Source organism: Argiope bruennichi, chromosome 8 (assembly GCF_947563725.1).
Source record: "Argiope bruennichi chromosome 8, qqArgBrue1.1, whole genome shotgun sequence".
NCBI lineage: Eukaryota > Metazoa > Arthropoda > Arachnida > Araneae > Araneidae > Argiope > Argiope bruennichi.
Window position 1 is genome coordinate 52,295,036 of NC_079158.1, and position 23,572 is coordinate 52,318,607.

General features: G+C 29.2%; 1 protein-coding gene across 1 annotated transcript; it reads left to right on the forward strand.

Moving 5' to 3' along the window:
* The first annotated feature begins 5,196 nt into the window (after window positions 1-5,196).
* LOC129980564 (procathepsin L-like) lies at window positions 5,197-16,868 on the forward strand. Its single transcript, XM_056090919.1, has 9 exons — window positions 5,197-5,349; window positions 7,004-7,106; window positions 8,872-9,021; window positions 9,915-10,067; window positions 12,222-12,345; window positions 13,496-13,596; window positions 15,216-15,376; window positions 15,913-16,023; window positions 16,628-16,868. The coding sequence occupies exons 2-9, from the start codon at window positions 7,011-7,013 to the stop codon at window positions 16,725-16,727; spliced, it is 996 nt and encodes a 331-aa protein (XP_055946894.1). The 5' UTR covers window positions 5,197-5,349; window positions 7,004-7,010; the 3' UTR covers window positions 16,728-16,868.
* Window positions 16,869-23,572: the final 6,704 nt, after the last annotated feature.

Consider the following 23,572-nt stretch of genomic DNA (forward strand, 5'->3'; position numbering starts at 1 on the left):
AATTTTTCAGAAGATAATTTAATAAAATGAGATTTCATTAATTCATCATAAAATTTAGTATCGTTTTCACTGAAAAAAAGATTTAAATTATATAAATGTATATAATAATATTTTATATTGCTTCAATCAAAAAATGTATTTCTGAACAAAAAAATATGAAATCTAAATTATATACAGTCCATCGATCCTATGAAGCGTATTAATTGAAATATATTTGACATTCTGACTTTAAAAAAAAAAAAAAAAAAAAAAAAAAAAAAAAAAACGTTTTAGCCTTTTGTGACTACACTTCAGAGAGCTATAAAACTTTGAACATCACTATTTTTATTCAGCTTTGAGAGAACTCCGGCGATGATTGGAGTATTTTCTTCGATAAAATCAACGGAGTAATCTAAAATGCATGTTTGATTTTTTTAACTAAGACAGTTTTAAAATATACTAAGACAGTTTAAAAATATTTTTTTATTTATAATGTTAATGTCTCAAAAATATTTGTTTAATATGACACGTGAGATGGAGAGTTTGTAAAAAATTTAAAATTCGTAATTCATCAGAACATCTATTGGCTCAAACTAGGTATATAAAATATAATTCTTTAATTCCTTAAAACCATTTTTCCTATTAGATGTGTACGCCAGTTATTAACAATTTAGAAATTAGCTGTTGGACTCTAATCAGAATGAATAATCGTCATAAATAAATTTGTCTGATATAAATGATACAGAATTATTGTACTCATAATACAGGGTGTTTATAAAGTCCTGGACCCATTTTGATGTTTAATAACTCAAAAAATAATAAAGATAGATTTAAATTCATAACATAAATGGTTAAATAGACTCAAAAAGTTTCATGACCCTTGTCAATGAGCTTCCACGTGTGCCCACTTCGTCGCACGGAGAATATCAAGTCGATAGTCAATTTCACGCCAGGTAGCGACAAGCATGTCGGCATCCACAGAGCCATTTGAGCACATTATGGCGATTAACAATGCCAGAAACATGAAAGGATGCTTCATCGGAGAACATTATGCTCTTCAGAAAATCAGCAGCATCTTTTATCCTTCTTAGCATATCTGTTGCAAAGGCCATCCTCCTAGGCCTATCGTTCGGTTCCAAAACTTGAACAATTTGAACTTTGTATGCATGCAGTCTTAATTTTTTCTTAATAACCTTGTACACCGTCGAAATTGGCATATCCAATTCTGTTGCCGCTGATCTCACAGATATTCTAGGATTGTGTAAAAATGTCTCTCTGACACGCTCAACATCAAAATCACTTGTACAAGGACGTCCGGAACGTTTCTTATCTGCGATACTTCCAATTTCTAGAAAATTCTTTTTCCACCGCAAGATGCTGTTTTTGGATGGAGGATCTTTTTGGTAAATTCTTCTGAAATTTCTCTGTGCTTGCACTATCGATTTCGTTTCTATGAACCACCATAAAATCTGTGCTTTCTCTTCTGGTGTATGCATTCTCCTTAATATCCGCTCGAATAAAACATCACATACAAAAGTACTACATATAACAAACACATCAAAAGTAAACATAGCATTGCAATAGTTGCCAAAAACAAAAGAGAGAAAAATGCAATTAATAAGCAGACGATATTTAGAAAAGTAAAGATATTTAGACTGGAAAATGAAATTATCTGAAATTAACCACACGCGCAGACGATATTTACAAAAGTAAAAATATTCAAACCTGAAAAGGAAAATATATGAGTTATTCCATCAATAAATGCCATAAGTTTGTTTATATCTTTATTATTTTATGAGTTATTAAACATCAAAATGGGTCCGGGACTTTATAAACACCATGTATAGAAATTTTAAAAGGAACATAGAATTTTTTCTTGCCTTTATTTTTCTAGAAAATATCATGCTACATATTTATTTCATTTCATACGGATAAAAGGACTGAAAATTAGTTTTCTAGATGTAGTTTGTAGTGAGAGTTAAGTTAATCTTTTAATTTGAGGTTTTGTCAATGTGATGGCAACATGTTGCTAAAAAGCTCATTTTTCTTATGCACGCGTCCAGCGCCCTTTATTTTTATTTTCTATGAAATATATTATAAGAAAATATGCTTACAACATTTTTTGTAAGTTAATTAAAAGCAAAAAAAAAATTATAGAAAACGCAATTATCCAAAATTTTAAAATGATGTAAAAATTTATTTTGTTCTGTAATATTTTTGGAATTATCGCAAAAAAAATCTGTAAAAATTCATTTTTTTTTATTAATTAACTTTTTTTTAAATCACTCCTAGGAGCTCATTTTTATTTTCCAAAATATATATGTGCTACATTTGCTGACTTTAGGGCAACGGTGACTTAGAGCACCAACACATAAACACATTAGCACATACACATTCATCTTTATTATAAGTAGAGATGAAACAGAAGCTGGAAAGAGATTCAAAGATAAATGCAATCTTTTAAATTTAGTGGCATTTTATTTGTGGCATTCGTATATATATAACTTGGGGTGAAGTAAAATCATTAGAAGATATTTTAACTAAGTCCAAATTAAGCTTATTTATCAGATATTATGCTTAGAGCGGATCACGAAGTTTCCTAAAGTAGAAATAGAGGAAAATTTCGCTCAGACGGCTTTTAAAAGGGAGAATATCATGATTTCGTTAATGTAAAAACTTAATGAGTTTTGTTGTTTTGATGGCGACAGCATTCTTCCTCAAGACAGTAAGAATTACTGATAATTACTGATATTAGAGCTTGGAGAGTATGGAGGGGGATAAAAGATATGCGCATAGAACTGGCTATAATTAAAGTAGAAATGTCTAAGTTGAGTAGAATTCGTTTTATTTTAAAACACTGCAGCAACGTTCGAAAGAATATGTTTTAAAGTCACGGATAAATTAAATTTACCACATATACAATAAAAAAATAATTGATTATGGACACTGAAATCATAGAAAATGAAGAATAAAACAGTAATTATTCAAAAATTCTGAAATTAAGACCGATTATCAAATGATCATCTCTTAGTAAAAATTATTTTACCGGATGCAAAATATAGATAAATTCTGTTGCAAAATATGGATTAATTCTGTCTGGATATATCAATTCTTTCATCTTTAGAATATTTCACTGATTGGAAGTAGATTCTATATTACAAGTCAAAAAGTTTCAGGCAATGGTAGTTATACAAAATTTAAACTAGAGAAACTATAACATCTCAGACATGAAAAATTCCATTCAATAAGTCAAATTTACAATGCTACATTAATATCAATAATTACCATATAATAAAATCGCTCCAAAAGTCGACATTCCTACAGTCATTGCTTCAATAACATTATCAACGAGATTTAAAGAATATTATTTATTACATTATGATTATGAAAAACTTGTTATAAAGACTGTTATTTATTACATTATACGTAAATCTTTTATATATTAAATTAGTTAATTAATTTACACGAGAACAGTTAAAATACGATTTAAACTTCTTTAACATAAAATTCCAGTCTTAAACAAATTTTACTTTTATCAGTTTCCATTTTTATTTATTTATTCAAATTTTATTTATTTTTATTTATTTCAATTTTTAAATCTAGTAAAAATTAGATATCTTACTATTGCAACAAATGTGAAGTTCTTTATTAAATGAATAAATTCGAAATCATCCTTCATTTTGCAAAAATAAATGACTGCTATCTTAAATCTTAACAGCAAGACATCTATCATATATTTCTTTACAACAATAAAATAATATTCAGTACCTAGTATCTTATGTTTTTGAAGATTATTCACTCTCTTTGAATAGTAATAAGTGGTTGGAAGATGGCCAAAACAGGGAGGAATTGATCGATTCTAGCTGCCAAAAAAGCTATAAACTTTGCTTTTCATCAGCAAAATAGTGTAGATGTTATAAAACATCCTGAAAACAATTTTTTAACACATCTAATAGGGGAGTTAGAAATTAATGCAACAAAGACATAATGTTAGTCGATAAAGCATAAGCAATTGTTCGGAATATTTTTAATCATTTGGTGTAATTAACAAATTTGTGCTGCTTCCAGCGAAGTGCAATTCGTAGAATACTTAAAGCATTGTGACATCGATTATTCAGACGGAGAGGTTTATCACTTTACGAATTATTAAATTCGGTAATCAAGGCAATAAAATATTCTTCCAAATGTATACTTGGGAATTATATTTGGAATCAAATGACGAACACATGGGTTTAAATCAGGAGACTGTAGCGAATGGAAGAGTAACTCTGAGCCTCAAAGATCAAATAATTCAACTAGTCAACCGAACTATCCCAGAAATCCTGAAACAATAGACCGCTCCATCTGAACAATCAAAGGAATTTGTGCTATTTAAGTAATTCATGTCCTGCACATCATTGAAAATAAGTTGCGTACAACATCGGGGAAGGAATATGGACATTTCAAATTAATTTTATGATGATTTTCATCATTAATATTCTTATCCTTTTATTATAAAATATGCTGATATTTTCAAATATATATGGTAACAAGAGGAAACACTCTTTGGGAAATTTGTTGGGAATAATAGACTTCTTTGTAAATTAATAATTAGCAATACTAATAATCAGGCATTTAATAATGTTTAAGCCATCATACTATAGGCATATTGTACTTAGTTGACAGATACGAAAAAATTGTGTTAAATATTGAGATGCTGTAAGATACATTTTGACAATTTACGAAACAAGATTTTTATTCAATATAAGTTGAGGAATGAAAATTATTTTCTCTTGTTATTGAACTTACTGAACAAAATTCCTGCTCAATATAAAAAGCAAATAAATGAGAACAAGGTGACATTATTATAGATAATCGAATAAATAAAAAAAATATTTTCTATTCCAAATCAAATGATTTAGAATAAATTTTCTTTTGAAAAATTTCTCTGATTTTCCAAACCATTTTTTTCTCTTCTAGAATTATCTTTATCTTTCTCTTATCTTAAATATTGTCACCATCTTTAAGTGTTTAGATAAATAAATAAATATGAACAGTGTGACACTTCAGATACTGAATGAAAGGTGTACTGCTGATTTTGATAACCAGAAGTCACGAAGGCACTTTTGTCCTTTTTTATCACTTATTTTTAAAGTTTACTGAAGATTAAAAAGCATGAAAGCGAATGTGTTGGACCTTGTGACTTTCATCGTGATAATTTGTTTTCATAATAATTTGGCGGCTTATTGATAATGTGTTAATATCAGATGACTTCCCAGATTTGATTATCAGAAAGTTCTACCCTTTATAAATCGAGTTACTTTCACAGATTTCATCATCCAGTGTTTGGAAGTTACTCGCTCCGTAATTAGGTCTGATATTCCTCTATTGGTAAGAAATTTTATTCTCTTTTTTTTTCTCCGCCAGTTTTCATATCAGTGTTTTTGTATTCTATTTCTAATTTTATTTGGAGTGAAGCATTTATTTTTGATATATGTAGCATAATACAGTCTTTGAATAATTTTTGTGTAATAATACTAATTTTTACTATTATTGAGTTGATTTAAATTAAGTATCTTTAAAAAACACCCATATTGAGAAAATCATTATTTAACATAGTGAGAAAATCATTAATTCTTAGTTGCTTTGCTAACTTTCCTCATGAATATTTTAACATTGACAAAAAAGGAATGTGCTTAGAAACTTTATTTTTTTTATAAATTCTGAAATTCCTTTCATTTAGAATATAGTAAGTTCCACCCACTTACCTTTCATCTTAATGTGATGATACATATAGGCTGGATAATATCTATGAATGTTTGATGTAAAAAACCTTCAAAATACTCAAACAGAGCAGAATGTAAACCTAGAGTTATTGAATTGTTACCTATTTATTTATTTTGTAGAATAAACTCACTAAAAAAAGAGAGTTTTTTAAAAAAAAAACTTTATTTAGAATTTAATCAAAAATTAATTAAAATTTACACTTTTCTCCTATAACTTCGGTGCGATAATATCACAAAAAATCTTTATTTTTTCATCACTTTGCAATAAAAAACAACATTTTAATGAATACAAATTTTGTTCCCATAAATATCTTTCTGTAACTTAAATAAATTTTGTAAAATACTTTCAGTTATGTTTTACAATCTTACCTTTGATTGTTTATTTAATGGTTTTATAGTTAAATTCATTATGCAGAGCTTAAATAAGATTTTTTGAGTGCACGTTATCGCTTTTATATAATTAAAAGTAAATTTGAAAATTCAATTAAAATCAGATGAATCAAAGCTCAAACATTATTATTCTACAGTGCTACGAACTAAAGATTATACTTTTTATAATTTGATTTATAATTATGAACATTGCGACGACATAAATATGTTTTTTGTGTGAGAATCGTTGTTGCCATAATTAATAGTAATAGGATATAATGTTTCAATTTACTTTTGAATTTTCTACAATTTAAAAAAAATTAATATAATTCAAAATAATCTGGATCAACATACTCGTAAGCTGAAATTCTATCTACTACCAGTCTCTGAAACAAAAAAATTTCCGCTTGCAGAAAAGATACAAAAAACTAAAAATTGATATTTTTTCGAGATAATTTTGAAATTAAATATAGATTTAAATTATTGTATATGTATTAATTTTTAAAAATATATATTATTTGTGGTGCAACAATAATCTCTTTTTAATTAACTGTAATTAAATGAATGCATTTAATGTAATAAATTTGATTTAAATTCCAATATTTAAACTCAAAAACGAAAACAATGAGTACATTAATATATTATAAAGCTAACTATTTCATAATAAGACAATTATTTTTAATACTTGAATACAAAAAAATTGTTTTTTTAATAAAAATTAGTTAAAATTTAAAAATTTGTGTTCGATAAGAATTTGATAATTTTCGAAAATTTTAAACTAAAAATTTACTAAATGATCTATAAATGAGACGTTAATCGGACAAATAATTTATTGGCATTTTTCTTCTAAACATATAAATTCAACGCTATTGACACGATTGACTTATCAGGTGAATCATGAAGTGTCTCGTCCTGTTTGCTCTTTTTGCTGTTGCTGCTGCCAGACTTTCGATATTCGATCCAGAACTCAATGAACATTGGGAAAACTTCAAGGTAAGCCTTTTTATAATGTTTTTTTAACATATAAGATTTCAATTTAATAAAAAATTATTTTTTAAATACAATTTATTAATATACTTAAATGTTTAATTGATTTTTTTTTAAAATCTTTTCTACCTTTTATTATAATTATTTTTCGTGAATATCAAGGAATCTTTAATTGAATTTTTTCTCATATAAACTATTTTCTCATAACTGTCATAAATATCCTCTCTTGAATTTACTGAGAATTTATTTAAATATATCAATTAACTAATTTTTAAATTTAAAAAAAAATTGAAAACAGTTATATTGTCATCGAAAATATTCACATATGCAAAATTCAAAACTTGAAGCTCATCAATAAGAAAGTGAAAAATTGGTTACAAATTTCTCTCTTGACAAACGTGAAACAAGTTATGTAAAATTAAAGTTTATGGAATTCTTGTAGGAATGGGAAATAGGAAGCTACCGCTTTATTTCTTTTTCACAAAATTCTTTCCAACACTTGATAAAATATTTTCTATCTCAAGAAATTATCATTTGATCTAATAGCAGGAAATTAATTCTGCAATACAAAAAGAAAATCTTCATAGATTCCTTTGATAAAAAAAAGTCGTAAAAAATGTTTTGTTAAGGGGTTACAAGAGCTTAGACAGTGTCGAAAATTCTGATTTAAAATAAATTATAATCAAAAATTCGAATTTATTCCATTTAAAAAATAAATATGACTTGAATGTAGATATCAAAGAATTTAAGGCAGATTGTTACGCTATAAGCTAGAAATATGGAAGCCATTGAAAAATAGATATAGATAAACCTATAAAAAATTTGCTTAGAAGCTGTTTACAGTAGTTTTCTTCAAAAGCAGTAAACATATTTTATGTGAAAAAATTTCTTCTCAGTTTTAAATCATAAATCCTGTTTTATCATTTTTTTAAAATTTTGTGATTGAAATTGTTTTCTATTTTTTACTATGATTTTATTACAATTCTTTTCCAAAAAATTAAAAAGATTTATAAGAAAACAATAAGAATGTTATGAAAATAAAATTTCGATTTCTGATTTTAAAATAAAACAAGAAATCCAAATATATAAAATCATTTCGGTATGATCAGATTTTAGATATTTATGATTTCGATTCTTTACTTTCTTCTTAATTTACTTTCTTCTTTCTTCTAGAATTCTTTAGATTTCAAATGAAATTCTATTTTCTTTGAAAATTATTTTTTGTAAAGTTCCTTCAAAAATTTGATTTTAAAATGTGAAATAAGGTTTTGGTTTTTTTTGAGAAGCAAAGAATAATAATTAGATAAAAATCAATTGAAGATGGTAAAAACATGAGTTATTATTAAATATTTATGAAAAGTATTTTCTTATAATGCTAAATTCCCACTAACGAAACAAACACGCGAAGTAATTAGAAATTTTATTTACTGATTCTTTACTAACAACAAATATTTTAAGCAAATATTAATTATAAACCAAGATTTTTCAGTTTAATTTTTTTCCAAACGATATTGATTGTTTCCAGTTTTCATTTCATAGTGCATTAGAAAATTACTCGATTCATTTCTACAAAATGCCATTTTATTTGTGTTTATATATTTTTTTAATTGTGGAAAATGTGTTGATCATATTCAGTGAAATTATCAATATTTTATTGAAATAAATTTCTACGTATTTTACATGTAATTATTTGCAATAATAATTAAAATTCTTTAACTCTGATATTTTTGAAAATCAATATTAAAACAATAGTTTTTAATTATATTTTTAGAAAGTATTTGGAAAAAACTACAATGAAAGAGAAGAAGTGACCAGGAGACTAATCTGGGAGCGAAGGCTGGCCGATATTGTCCGTCACAACCTTCGCTATGATCTCGGACTTCACTCCTTCAGAAAGGGCCTCAATGAATACTCTGATATGGTAAGGTTCTCGATAAATGTATCTATTTTTAATAGAAATATCCATACCAATGAATTTTCAAATTAAAAATTCTTAATACTTCAGATCAATTGTTTCTGATGTTGAATTTCGACTTCAAATTCTGTTTTAAATTTCATGTAATATATTATTAAATTCCATTTTTTTTAAAAACTAATTAATTGATGGTTAATTTTAAAAACAAAGAATTGAATATAATATTTAAAAATAAGTAGATGTTCTATTTTATTTTCTTAAGTGCATATTCTTATAACAATGGACTCCGAAAAAAAATTACAAATAAACAAATAAATGCTTTCACCACTTTCCTTTCATTTTTTTAATTGAAAAGGTGCAGATTGAAAATTAGTAGAAAAATTTAAGGCATCATTTTTGATGACATAAGTGTAAATCATTTGCTTTTGCATTCAAATAAGCTCCATGTTTGACGAAATATATTTATATATCATTTTTATATTTCAGATTTGATGATATTATTTATACGAATTTCTTTTATATCACAAACTTGACTATAAAAGAAGTTAAAGATACTTTATATGATATTTTCCAATCTGACTTTTCTAAATCAAATTATTCTGCTGCACTTACTAAACTGATTATTTTATATTTGCATATAAAAATATTTTCTGTTATCATAAAAAAATAATATATTTAATTATGTTAAAGATTAGATAAGTTTTATCAGATAAGAAAGCAATATTTATTTATGATTGAAATTATTTTCCCTACTGAAATTCCCTCAAACACAATTCATATTTTCAGGATATATTTTTGAAATTTTAGTCGTATTATTAAGCTGTTCAGTTAATTAAGATGATTATTTTTGCTTCTTAATGTATTTTATAATAAAAAAATTCACCTAATCGCAATTTTAGCCCCACGAAGAGTTTGTGAAAACCTTCAACGGTTACCGTGGTAAACCTGGTCACAAATCCAACGGAACCACATGGGTGCCTGTTTCTAATGCCTACATTCCTGACCAGGTGGACTGGAGAGACAAGGGATTGGTAACACCTGTTAAGAATCAAGTGAGTATAACAAAATTATTTTATGGAAATGCAATATGTGCTTTTGCCTTAAAAATATACTATGTAATACATATTTCAAAAGAATGCGACATTTAAATCTTTTCTTTGAAATTCTGAAATATTGTGTTAAATGATCACTGAATTACACTGAATTGCATGAAATGATAAAGGAATTGCATTTAATTGCATGAAATAATCACTGAATTACATTTAATTGCATAAAAGGATCACTGAATTACATTTAATTATATTAAAGGATCACTGAATTACATTTAATTGCATAAAAGGATCACTGAATTACATTTAATTATATTAAAGAATCACTGAATTACATTAAATTGTCACATATTTGACACCCGAAAATAACTAGATAACTCATGGAAGTTATCAAGTAATCAATGTTTGTAATGAAATGCACTAATATAATCCCCTTCACATCAAACCTATCGCTCCAAATTAATTTACAAACCAATAGAAACTTGAGAGAAGTAAAAGGGTTTGGCGCCAAGACACAGTTTAAGACAATGCGATGTTAGATGTCAAATGCACTGACGGAAAAAATCCCAACACCAAGAAAAAATTATTGTATAGTAATGAAATTTTGACATTGTATTTGTCTAGTTAACATGTTTAATTGATTAAATTTTCAAAATCACAGGTTAGTTTAAGCCCAAGAAAATGCATTTCAAATGTGAAATGTTGTTTCATTAATAACCGGTGTATCCTCCAGAATTTTGAATGCAAGCCTGCAATAATTCATGCATTGTGTCATACAGGTGGCGAATGTCACTTTGTGGTATGAAATTCTATGCTTATTGCACTTGTTCTGTCAATATTGGGACTGTCAGTTCTGGCTGTGGATGATGCTGGAGTTACCATCCAATGATATCGCATACATGCTCAATTGGGAGCAGATCTTGTGATCTTGTAGGCCAAGGTAACATTTAGACACTCTGTAGAGCATATTGCATTACAACAGCGGTATGGGGGGGAGAGTTATCCTGTTGGAAAACTCACCCTTGAATGCTGTTCATGAAGGGGAGCTCAACAGTTTGAATTACCAGACTGACGTACAAATTTGCAGTCAGTGTCTTTGGGGTAACCACGAGAGTGCTCCTGCTGTCAAGGGAAATTGCTCTCCAGACCATGACTCCAGGTTTAGGTCCAGTGTGTCTGGCTGCAGACAGTTTGATTTCAGTGTTCCCCTGACCTCCTCCTGACCAACACACGGCCATCACTGGCGCCAAGGCAGAACATGCTTTCATCCGAAAACACAACAGATCTCCACTCCGTCCTCCAATGAGCTCTGACTTGACACCACTGGCGTCGCAAACGGCAATGTCTTGAAGTCAATGGAATGCACGCTACAGGGCGCCTGACTCGGAGCTGTTTTTGAAGTAATCGATTTCTAACAGTTTGTAGTGTCATTGTGGTACTAACTGCAGCTCGAACTTTTGCCGCAGACGCAGTACGATGCGCCATAGCGGTACGCCGAATATGGCGGCCTTCCCTCACAGTAGGGCCACTTGGCAACCCAGAACCCAGTATTCTTGAAGCAGTACTATCCCTTGACCACTGCTCCCAACAATCATTCACAATGGATACGTTCCGGCCAAGTCTTTCTGCAATATCGCGGGAAGGAAATCCACCTTCTCGTAGTGACACGACTCGGAGAGTTGTTGATAATGGATTCTTCGCCTTCTTAAAGACATTCTTGGCTAACATCAACACAATATGTCAGATTTCAAAGATAAATAACACTCACGAACTTTACAGCACGCATTTAAAACAAACCTGATATGTAAATTCTGAGTGGCGATACTAGCGCCACACTTATGCGGGAAGCGCGAAATTTGAATCAATGTCATCTTTCAGATGTATAAACATGCCTACCAATTTTTTTTTTTTTATCTAGCACAAATCCTTCTCAGTGTTGGGATTTTTTTTCCCGCTACTGTATAGCGCGTAGCTATTTGAACAAGGAAATTTTACAAAATGATTTTATGCACAATTTTCCTATCTTTTGGTATTTTTCTTGCATTTTCTTATCATTTCATAATTTTTAATACATCTAATATGAATAATATTAGATCCATCAAATAATTTCGATATAAGAAGTTTTCACATATAAATATTTACTGTTTCTATCCGCAGCAACAATGCGGTTCTTGCTGGGCCTTCTCTACAACTGGCTCTCTGGAAGGTCAACATAAAAAGAAGACCGGTAAATTGGTTTCTCTCAGTGAACAAAACTTGGTCGACTGCTCTGGACCAGAAGGTAAATGCTCGTTCCTAGTTTTTTCTATAAATGAAAAATTATCTATATATATTTTTATTATCTTTTATCAGAATATTATATAATTAAACTGAAATTTGTGATAATGGAAAATAATTTCCCAAAGTGAACTGCAATATTAATAACAAACTTCCTTTGAAGAAAGTTTCAAGTTGAGGCTTGTAGGTCAATGATGCAGAATCAAAAATTCATTGATTCGAGAGGGAATTCCCCCTATGATCCATCATTTATAAGGGTCTGGTTATTTTTAATTTTGTTATTGAAGGCTGAACATTCTTATATTTGTAAGCGAGAAATTTTGAAAAATGATTTGTAACAGAAAATATACTTTATCTGCTCTTGATGAGAAATTGTTTTGACTGTTCTGAATAGTGTTCATTCAGCATTAATTTTACCAATAAAATCCATGAATCAAATGAACTTTTTATATTTTGAAAATTGTTCCCATAAATACTTTCACGTGGATTTTAGGAATAAACTAAATATATAGCTGAAGGGAAAAAATTGAATCTGTATTGTAAATAAGTTAGTAGAATAATCAAACAGATGATTAGAGTTAAAAAAGTCAATAATAATAAATCACTAAAAATCAATAAAATAAATGTTCAAAAACGTTTGTTGTTCTTTCTGTATTTTTTAATCTAATACTTAAATGCCAACTCCAACAAGTTAACATAATTTTAATTACTAAACACAAAAGAAAAGAGAAATTAGCTTCAATTATTCATGTTTTCGGTATGGAAATATACCAATATATATATATTTATATATATCACTTGGAAATATTTAGTTTTGAAGAATTTAAATATTTAGTTTGTTTTTAATCTGAAGTTTTTTAATTTTATTTCTTTATTTATGAATAATGGTGAATTATGAATGATAAATTGATGATATTTAATTTCCCTTAAAAATAAAAATTTCCGAGAAATTAATTTTATTTAAAGAAAATTAAGGAAATGACAGGTTTGAACTCCGCACTTAAAAGTAAATAATATATCATTTATAAAAAATAAGAATAAAATAATACATAACAGGTGAAAAAATTCAAAGAAAAACTCCTTTCTAAGAATGCTGAAAGAATGAAATATTATATTAAAAATCTTAAAGTTACGTTAATATTTTATTCTTCCAGGAAACATGGGATGTGAAGGAGGTTTGATGGACCAGGCTTTCCAATACATCAAGGACAACAAGGGCATTGACACTGAAGACTCCTACCCATACACCGCTGAAGTAATTATCATTACTCTTTTAGATTTGTGCCACTTCTTTTTTACAATTTTCTTACAAAAAGATACCAAAAGAAAACAGCAAAATAATTCTCAGATATAAAGTAATTCCAACATAATATAGATAATTATCCAGGAAAGAAAGACCCGCTTAGTAATAAAAAAAAAACAATTTTCAATTAAAAGTTTAATTACTTTCAAATACATGATGATTATAGGGTTCAATTAATTTTCTATGGCTATAAAAATAGCCATTTTCTAGGAAACGCTTTTATACAAGTGAGAAAGTGTGCCTTTATAACCGAGTGAAATTTATGTGTAATACACAAAGGAATTGACTCTTCATATCAGTACAGAAACATAACAAGCTGCAAAGGAAAAATTTCACACCTGCGCCTATTCTACGCGGTCAGAGTTATGATTCGGCTTTCTGTTAAATGTAATGCATCCTAGAGTATTACATTTAGTTAGTATATATATCCAATTTACTTACCAGTATCGAAAATTGAAAATTAGCTAAATTTGTCCCACTTTACATTGTGTTAACACAAGAACACCATAAGGGTCACACTATTATGATTATCACTCACATAATATATGGAAAAAGTTGAACACCATTTAAGCATATAATATATTTAAAACACAATGGCAGTTTAGGTATTTATAATAAGCGGATGATTAGGATATATATTTCCATCAAGTAAAGTGGCCAACTCAAGACAGGAGATATTTTTAAGACATAGCTTTGCTGAAGTTAATTGTTGGAATTAAATTCATTCTATAGTTACCTTATAGTTGATTATACAGAAAAAACAGTTCATTGCAGAAATGAAGAATAAGAAATTTATCCCAGCAAGGAAAAGTCTTATTGAGTGAAAATGGTCGGAAAAGCTTCTTTCGGTTTAGAGAAAGAACAACGACAAAAAAAAATGCTATTTAGCAGGATATTTGACTTTCTTTAATTGCATTAGTTATTAGACATGGTTCCACAAGCCCAGTACAAGTTTATATATCAATTATTATGGCAAATACGACCATTTCTTGACCAATCTTTGTCCTCCATATTTTGCACATTTCCAAATGCATCAAAAACCGTATTCAGAATACTTTCATATAATTTCATTATTCTTGTTGCCAAAATTTCTTTATGCACAGCCTCTTTTTCTATTGAAATGCTATTTGTTTCGCTAGTTGCAACCAGATACAGCTAATTGCTTACTGTGCATAAATTTGCAGTGCATTTCCACGAAAAAAAGAATTTTGCTTAGATCCTCCCCATGCTCTTGAAGATCATTATACCCTACCTTCAAGAAAGTCACATCTTGTCAGATTTTATAGTTGTAACTTAATAGTTGGTAATAACTTATAGTTAATAATAACTTTTTATAGTTGTAACTTTCTCTTAGAATCAGATTTATATAATCGAAATCGAATCAAAGCAGTTATTTCCGCCATGCCAAAACATTCCGATAATATAAGAAACCATCGTTAAAAAAGCATGGAGGTGGGCAACTGAGGCGAAACTTTAACGGCTGTCATTAGCCATGCCATAATCCATTCCATAGCTTCACATACATAAAATTTGCTTATTTGAAATTTGGGCTAATAAATCATTAATTGCAGGACGGAACTTGCCACTTCAAACGATCTGCTGTCGGTGCAACTGTTACTGGCTACGTTGACATTCCAACTGGAGATGAGGAGGCTTTGAAGAAAGCAGTTGCCACTGTTGGACCCATCTCAGTTGCCATTGATGCCAGTCATGACAGTTTCCAAACCTACCAGTAAGTGATTATTGTTATTGAAATTATTTTTTCTACAGCGCGAATGACTGTTGCTCTTTATAATAACAGTTTCTAAACGTGCTATCAATTCTTATAATAAGCGATTAGAATGATTTTCTTAAGAATTGGAAGATACCTTGAAATTTTAAGGAAGATGAATTTTAATATTTCTGACTTATAAATTAACAAACATTATTTTATTTATGTATGCAGAATATTTGTTTTCTGTTTCTTTTAATATAATTTTCTGTAAAGGCAGATATATTAAGATTTTTTTAAAAAAGGATTAATAAACCTTTTAATATAAATGATTAAACATTGTTATATTTATGTATATAACAAATCCCAAATATATCTCAGAATCAAGCTAAAGCCTGCATAATTTTTTAGAATTCATAATTTATTAAAAAATATTATAATTTCATTTATTTTTGATGTAATCAGTTTTTGATATACATGAAATTTTTTTACACGATTCTTGGATGATCAATGCAAAGTTTTTCCAAAATATTATACATATTGTTTTAACTTTACAGGGATGGTGTCTATGACGAATCCGAATGCAGTTCTGAACAACTCGACCATGGTGTATTGGTTGTAGGCTATGGCACTGAAGACGGATCTGATTATTGGTTGGTTAAGAACAGGTAAGATTATTTTAAATAATTTGAAAACACCGTATAAAGATAAAATAATATGATAAATTAAGCCAATGTTTATATTGTCAGCGTATTTTTACCGACATTCGATTCGGTCCATTTAAATTAAACTTTAAGGAAAGAAAAGAAGAATTATGGTTAGTATTTTTGTCTTTCAGTGCATATAACTTCACGATTTAAAAAGAAAAAAAAATTCTAGAATTCAAACCTTGATATTCATTATGACTGATATTCATAAAAGACAAAATTTTAAAATCATTCTATAGTAAATTAACTTTAGTATTTGTGATTATACCAATAACATTAACAGATATCTTAAAAGATATTAAAATCTTATCAATAATAAAATATTTGGACACACTCTTACAATTATAAATGCTCAAGATCATTTCAAGGTCATAAACTTCAAAATCATAAAAACTTTATATTATTTCGGGTTTTTTTTTTTTTTTTTTTTTGTATGTACTGTTTAATATCTTCATTAAACAATCACTTGAGGACTTATATATATTTTTTTAATTTATAAGATCTTTTAGATTAATCGCTATTTAGATACAAGAAATTTCTTTTACTAAAAATAAATTTCTTTCAGCTGGGGAACCACCTGGGGTATCAAGGGATACATTAAGATGGCAAGGAACAAGGACAACCAATGTGGTATTGCCACCCAAGCCAGTTATCCATTAGTTTAATGCATTCAAGACAAGGACTGCGATTTTTAAGTTATACATTTAAGACATTTACTGTTATGTGTACAATTAAAATGAAAATTGTGCATGTTGTTGTGTATATTTGTTTTGATAAAGGCTTTTAATAAAATATTTATAAATGAACACTGTTTTTATTTCAGTTTATGTTCAATAGCTTTCATGATTTTATTTTGAGAGGAGGGTAACTGAAAATTAAAGAAAATTGTAATTAAATTGTTTTTTATATTTGATTAGTTATGCTTTAAATTAAAAAAGTATAAAAATTTATATAATTGATTATATTTTAAAAATTAAATTCATACATCCTTTTGAAGCAATTGAGCTTTGAAAAGGTTGACACATCGAGAGATAAACTTATTTAGTTAACTGTCTATTTAATAAAGGAAATTTAGTTTATTAACTAGAAGCATGATGAGATCTAAAACACATTTTATTAGAAATAACTTATTTTTTAACTTCAAAACTTTGTACAATATTTGGCAATTGATGTAATTTTTATACCATTATCCAGGATTGGGAGATCTGCTTCATATTTATTTCTACTTAAGCGAAAGAAATTTAAGTTTTGATGGTTATGCCAAATGTTGAACTGACTGCTTTAAAGGTTTAAACAAAAACTCAATTAATTTTTCTTTAAAAAAATCAAATAAATTATAACTATGAATTTTTAAACAGTCTTTTTGTTTCAAAATTCCTTCGACATTTTTGTTGCGACATTAATGCAATTTGAAAAGGCGAAATAATAGACTTTTTAACTGTTTAAACTTTTAATTTAATAGTTCACAAAAATTTAACAAACACTTTTAACTTATAAATTTGAACTTTTATGACATTATAAATAATTGAATTATAATTAACATAATAAAATATTTAATAAAAATTCCTATATTATGATGTAAGAAATGTAATTGTATTTATTCTAATAATTTAAATGGAAGGACGAATAGCTTTTACTCATAAAATTTTGCCTTCGTTTTTAAAAATAATTAGAAAAATAAATTAATAATGAAGTAATTTTTGAAAGTAAAGACATATATTCTTGCAAAACTTTTTCATTATTCGGAATCATATTTTTAAATACCATCTTCAGATATTAGTCCCAAATCATGTTTTCAAGAATTGAAAAGAAAAAAATCTGAAAGTATGGAAATCTTAAAAGATTTTCATAAAACTCACTATATGATTGATCAAAAATATTTAGTTATTTTCTTATTTACCCGTTTTTAATTTTTAATGAACCTGGAACAACTACTTTAGAACTTAGACCGTGAAAAGAATGTGCTTAAATTCATATTGTAAGCAGGAGGTTTCCCCGGAAATTGAAAAAAGAAAGCAATTTGGTCTCATTAAGTTTCATAGAAAGTTGATGACGATTTGTTATTCTGGTCAGCAAATTGCAGTTCTTTTCATTTACTGTTCCCTAAACCTTTAGATATTTTTGTAAAGTTTCGTATTTTATCTTATAAAATATAAAGGTTATCTCCCGATTTTCACAAATTGAGAATTTTTAATCAAATTGCAAGAAATTCACAGAATACATCACGAGAAGCATTTTTAAGAAACATTGATTTAAATACTCCAAATAAATACTTTAAATATTCGAGGAAATATGAATATTTACTAGAAATGTTGTAAATATGCTTGCGGGAAAAATATAATTGTTTTTCTTTCATAATTTCAAGTCCAGATAATTATACAGGATAACTTATTTAAAAATTCCAGTTGGATGATATTAAGATATAGAATTATATTGTTACGAAACTGTGATGCGGCTTCCCAGCATAGTGGGTTCCATAGGAGATCCCAGAGCTTGGCGACAATCTTGGCGACCATTTGGCGACTTTGGCGATAAAATAGATTATACCCGAAACATCGAGAATTTTCCCGATCCGTCCAGTAGGAACCGAGTTAAGCCTCGAACGTTCCTGATTGGTTGAGAGGCTTCTAGCCCCGCCTCCTGAGACCTATAAAAGGAGCTGCAGCTGCCGGGGAGTCGACGGTGAATTGAGTCGTGGATCAGTGGAGTCGAAGAGTAGTCGGAAGCGACGGTGAAGAACTCGTCTTCCAGGGACTAGCGGAGCAGCGATGGAGTAGAGCTGCTGTGTGTACTGTTGTATGCTGTTCTATGCTGCACGTCTCGGCTGAAGATAATCGTCTTCTGTGCTGTATATACTTGTCGTCTTTGTGCTGTCCTGTGTGTCTTCGTGTAAATAAACGTCGTTGTTTTTATTTTCTACTGCCGCTTGTTGATTGAGCGTTCTCCACACCATATAACTCCCACTATCCAAACGAATCCCGGAAATTTCGTAACAATATCAACATTGTAGCTATAAATTTCTATAAGCTTTAAAGTCAAATGATGAAGGGTTTTCCAAAAATTAATATCTTCTAAACTTGAGTCTTCCAGTCGTTAATAATAAGATAAAATTTAAGGTTCAAAGTATGATATTACATCTGAATACTTAAAATTCAAATATATATTTTAAATTACAATAAAGTATGCATATTAATAATAATAAATATTATGTTATTCACATTATTTTCCCAAACACAATTATAACATTACGTAAGTTGATATATCAATATTCTATGGTGGTAACAACTTGTCCGAAAGAGAAAAGAAAGGAAAAGTCTTTTTATCTAATTTCAATGTGCTTCTGCCCACAAATTAAGCGCAGTATAGAGCTAGGTTGACTATGTAGATGTTGAGGAACTGGATTGGCCTATTCAGAGTCCAAACCTAAATATCATAGAAGATTTAAAACACTGAATTTGAGTTAGACCAAAATATCTCATACCGATAAAAGAACTTATCTGCTTTCTTTCACAAAAATGGTTCCAATAGTATTGAAAAAATTCCAATACATTTGAAAAATTAATTATCAGGTGATATATTATTCATTTCTAATATTTTCCCAAATAATTGCTTAATAGAATTTAATGTTATTTATCATGTCAAATTTACTGCAATTTAAAATAAGTATATAATTTAAAATAGTATTTAGAAACATTTAGTATATTTTTCAATTATTATATATTTCAAAATAATTATTCGAAATTTTAAATTAAAAAAAAGGGCAGTTAGTGTAAAATTCTCATCTTTTAATTTCTGTTAAAGATCAGCAGAAATTCAATTCTTCTAATAAAAGAAAAGAAAAAGAAAATTTCTCGTGAGGAATCTGAACTTTAAAACACTTTTTGTCTCTTATTTTATATATAAAATGAAATTTTTATCAAAATTATTTTTAAATTTTTTTTATTCCGAGTGATTTTTATTTTTAAAATATGAATTAACGGAATCAGAGAGAAAACATATTATTCATTTATAAATTTACGATAATTTATACGGCATGGAAATTTCCGGATGTAGATGTTGAGCAAGTTTTAGTCTTTATCATATAATTATTGTTCTCGATTAGAAACTCTGCCACGAGTTTTATTTGTCGTATTAACATAACGTTCAGTTTTAAATCGTTATGTTAATATAGCAATTTATCAAAATTGCTTTATGAGATTTAAGTAATTGCATACTAATAGTATTTAAGACATCAATGAGATTTAAGTAATTGCATTCTAATAGTATTTAAGAAATCATTAAATTCACTTCATTGTAGGTATTTCTTTCTACTTCATACTTGATTCAGGAATTTTTTTGGAGTTTCTTAACCGAGTGAATGCTGCTCTTGATCTTGCTATATTATCTTCAAATTGCAGAGAAAATAATATTATGTACTATTAGAGTGTGTTTCCTAAGACCGAGTCTATTCATTGCTTTGTAAAATTCAGTCATTCATTCAGTCTATACATTGTTTTGTAAAATTTTGTTTCCTCAAAACGTGAATTTTTACATTACCATATACAAAGTACATATAATCGAAAGTTCTGTCAAAAATTCGTTGCAAGATTTTGACAATCTCTTCGTTTCAGACCACCATGAGTGTAAAAAGAATTATTTTTTTTTGGGGGGGGGGGATTATCTGTCTGTTTAGGAAAATAATAACTGGAAAACACTTTCCGCGGAAGCTTAAAATTTAATATCCTGTCATTTATTTAAATGTGAAGACTTCTTTCAAATTTTAAACGAAATCCATTCAAAGGAATTTTGTCTGCCTGTCTGAATGTCCAAATACAAGCGAACCAGATAAGTATGAAACATAAAGAATTAGACAGACAAAATATTGTTCACAGCTTTAGAATCTTAAGTACAGATCCAAATTTTGAGCCCAATATGTCAAAAGATATATACAGTCGTCTGTCGGTATGTACAGACAATCATTCCTTTAGGTTTCACAACCAACGTACAAATAATCAACTGTTTTCTGTGAATTGCGTACAGGCAATCAACCCCCCCCCTCCCCAATCAATACGTTTGCAAGATGCACATTTGCATGCATGCAAACGCGATAATTCAAAAATGCAACGACTTAGATAAATTAAATTTAATATTTGATTTGATACAAAAATTCTTTTATGCCACAATTTGGATTTGTACAAAATGTACGTACTTTTCATCGCTATACTGCAAAACGCCAACTGCTCATATGTGGAGCTTTGAAAATAAATACTTGAGAACTTGCGGTGTTCACGATCTTGCCCAAAGTTTCAAAATGTTTATGTGTATGAAGGGTGGGTGGTAATACTTAATTAGGAAATATGCGAGGAAGTCTAGTGGGGGCCATTTCTGTTGGCAGATTTACTAATTCATATCAATGGTCTATACGATAATCACTTAAATGTACAGATATATACATAATTATAAATCTCTTCATAACGTTTCTGTCATCTTCAAAACCAATCTGAACAACTAAAATTCAAACCAAGCCTAAATATAGGAGTTGTCCAAAATAAGGAAAAACTCATGCAAAAAAGAAGCGTTTTGCATCTAATATGGTATGGTTGCACTTTTGTAAGTTAAAACCACTTGAATCCTCCTTGAAATGGACATGTGCAAGTTGACATATACAAGATCTGTATGATGGTAAGTAGGATATTGTACCATTTCACATACAGAAACTGCTCTAACTCCCCGAAAGACGCAGGAGGAGGATAACGGGATCTCATTCGTTCTTCCAAAATAGACTACAGGAGTTCTATGATGTTCAAATCCGGTGATTGGGAAAGTCACAGAAGGTGTGTAGCTGTGTCCTCATGTTCTCGAAACTATGACTGAACAGTTCGACTGCGGTGAATAGGGGAATTATCATCTTGACTGACACAATCTCCAAACGAAAACAATGCCTGCAGTTGGTCAGCGAAGAGAGTAACATAATCATTGCTAGTGACCTGTCCATGTAAGGCGACAAAGGACCTACTCCAAACCACTAGTTGATCCCCCAAATCATTATGGAACCACCATCTCATGCTTCATTATAGGAAAGTGGCAGTCTGGATTGTAGGCTTCTGTGGAGGTTCGCCACACGTAAACCCATCCCATGGTGGGGAAAAGGGGGAAACTGAAAGCATTGGAATACAATACGTTTCCACTGTTCTGCAGTCTAGGTTTTATGGTCCTTGCACCACAGTACTTACCGATTTCAATTTACATCTGTCACAAAGAGTTTTGCAATCGCAGCTCTGCCCAAAATATTTTGTTTATGCAATTTCCTTTGAATTGTATGGGCGGCATTGGGTTCTGTAGATGTTCATTCAGTTCAGCAGTCACTTTTGTTGCGGTGGTCTTCCTTCAGGCAATCACAATCTTCTTAAAGTCCGCCTGTCTCTCGTAGGGAATTCGGTTCTTCTTCCACAGTTCGCAGTTGTTTTGCCATGATCGTTGCAGGCTATCACGATCTTCGACACAGTGCTTATTGATACCCCCAACAGCTGTGCCAGTTTGTTTACCTATGCACTAACCAGACGGGTTCCCACTATCTGCCCTCTTTGCAACTATGACCGGTCTATCCTTTTAGCTTCACCCGAAATGAAATTAAAGAGACAATAAGGTACAATACATTCGCACATGCCCTTGAGATTATAAGTAACAATGTAGTATAAAAAAATTGGCGGTCACGTATTGAATTTGGTCCTATACTATCACATATGGAAGTCATTGTTTTCAGCGAGGCGTTTTCATTATTTTGGATAACCCTTGTAAGTCTGTTAAGTGTTATTTACTGGTAAAGGAAAATCTGGAAGAAAGCGAACAATTTCATATTATTCTTTTCCATTTATTTTTTCTTTTCTTTTTTTGTTAAGCCCATAGCATCAAAAAATATTTGGAAAATTTAATGAATCTCCGCTCGTTTTGGTCTTCCGTGAACCAGAAATAACTACATTTTGAATTCTATCTGCCAGCCCTTCAGTGAATAAGATGATTCCAAAATGAAAAAGAAAAAAAAAACTCATATGAATAAAGTTTGGATATGGTTTTATTAGTAAAATTTTAGAAAAAAACATCAAATTTTGGAAAAAAATCCTTCAAAGATTTCTTGTTAATCTAATTAGTGTGTGTTAATCTAATTAGTGTGTATGTAACTTCTAATCTAATATAAAGCCTGAGATCATTTCCTAGATATAAAGTCCTTCTAATATAATATAAAGTAATTTCAAGTCTATGTATAATTACACGCATATTATATATATATATAACACTATTTTGGTTGAAGCAGAGTGCAGGTTTGAAGACAGACGAGACGTTGTATTTTTAATTTCGTTTTATTCCCTTTGTAATATCATCTCGGGAAAGCAATTTATTTACAAGCAGACGCAGCTCGACACAAAAGCAGAAGTAAGAAAGAAGGGCTTAACAAATGACCACTAGTCCTGTATAACATCGGCCACGCGCCGATGGAATACATATTTTGACCTTTGACAAGTGCAACGGAAGT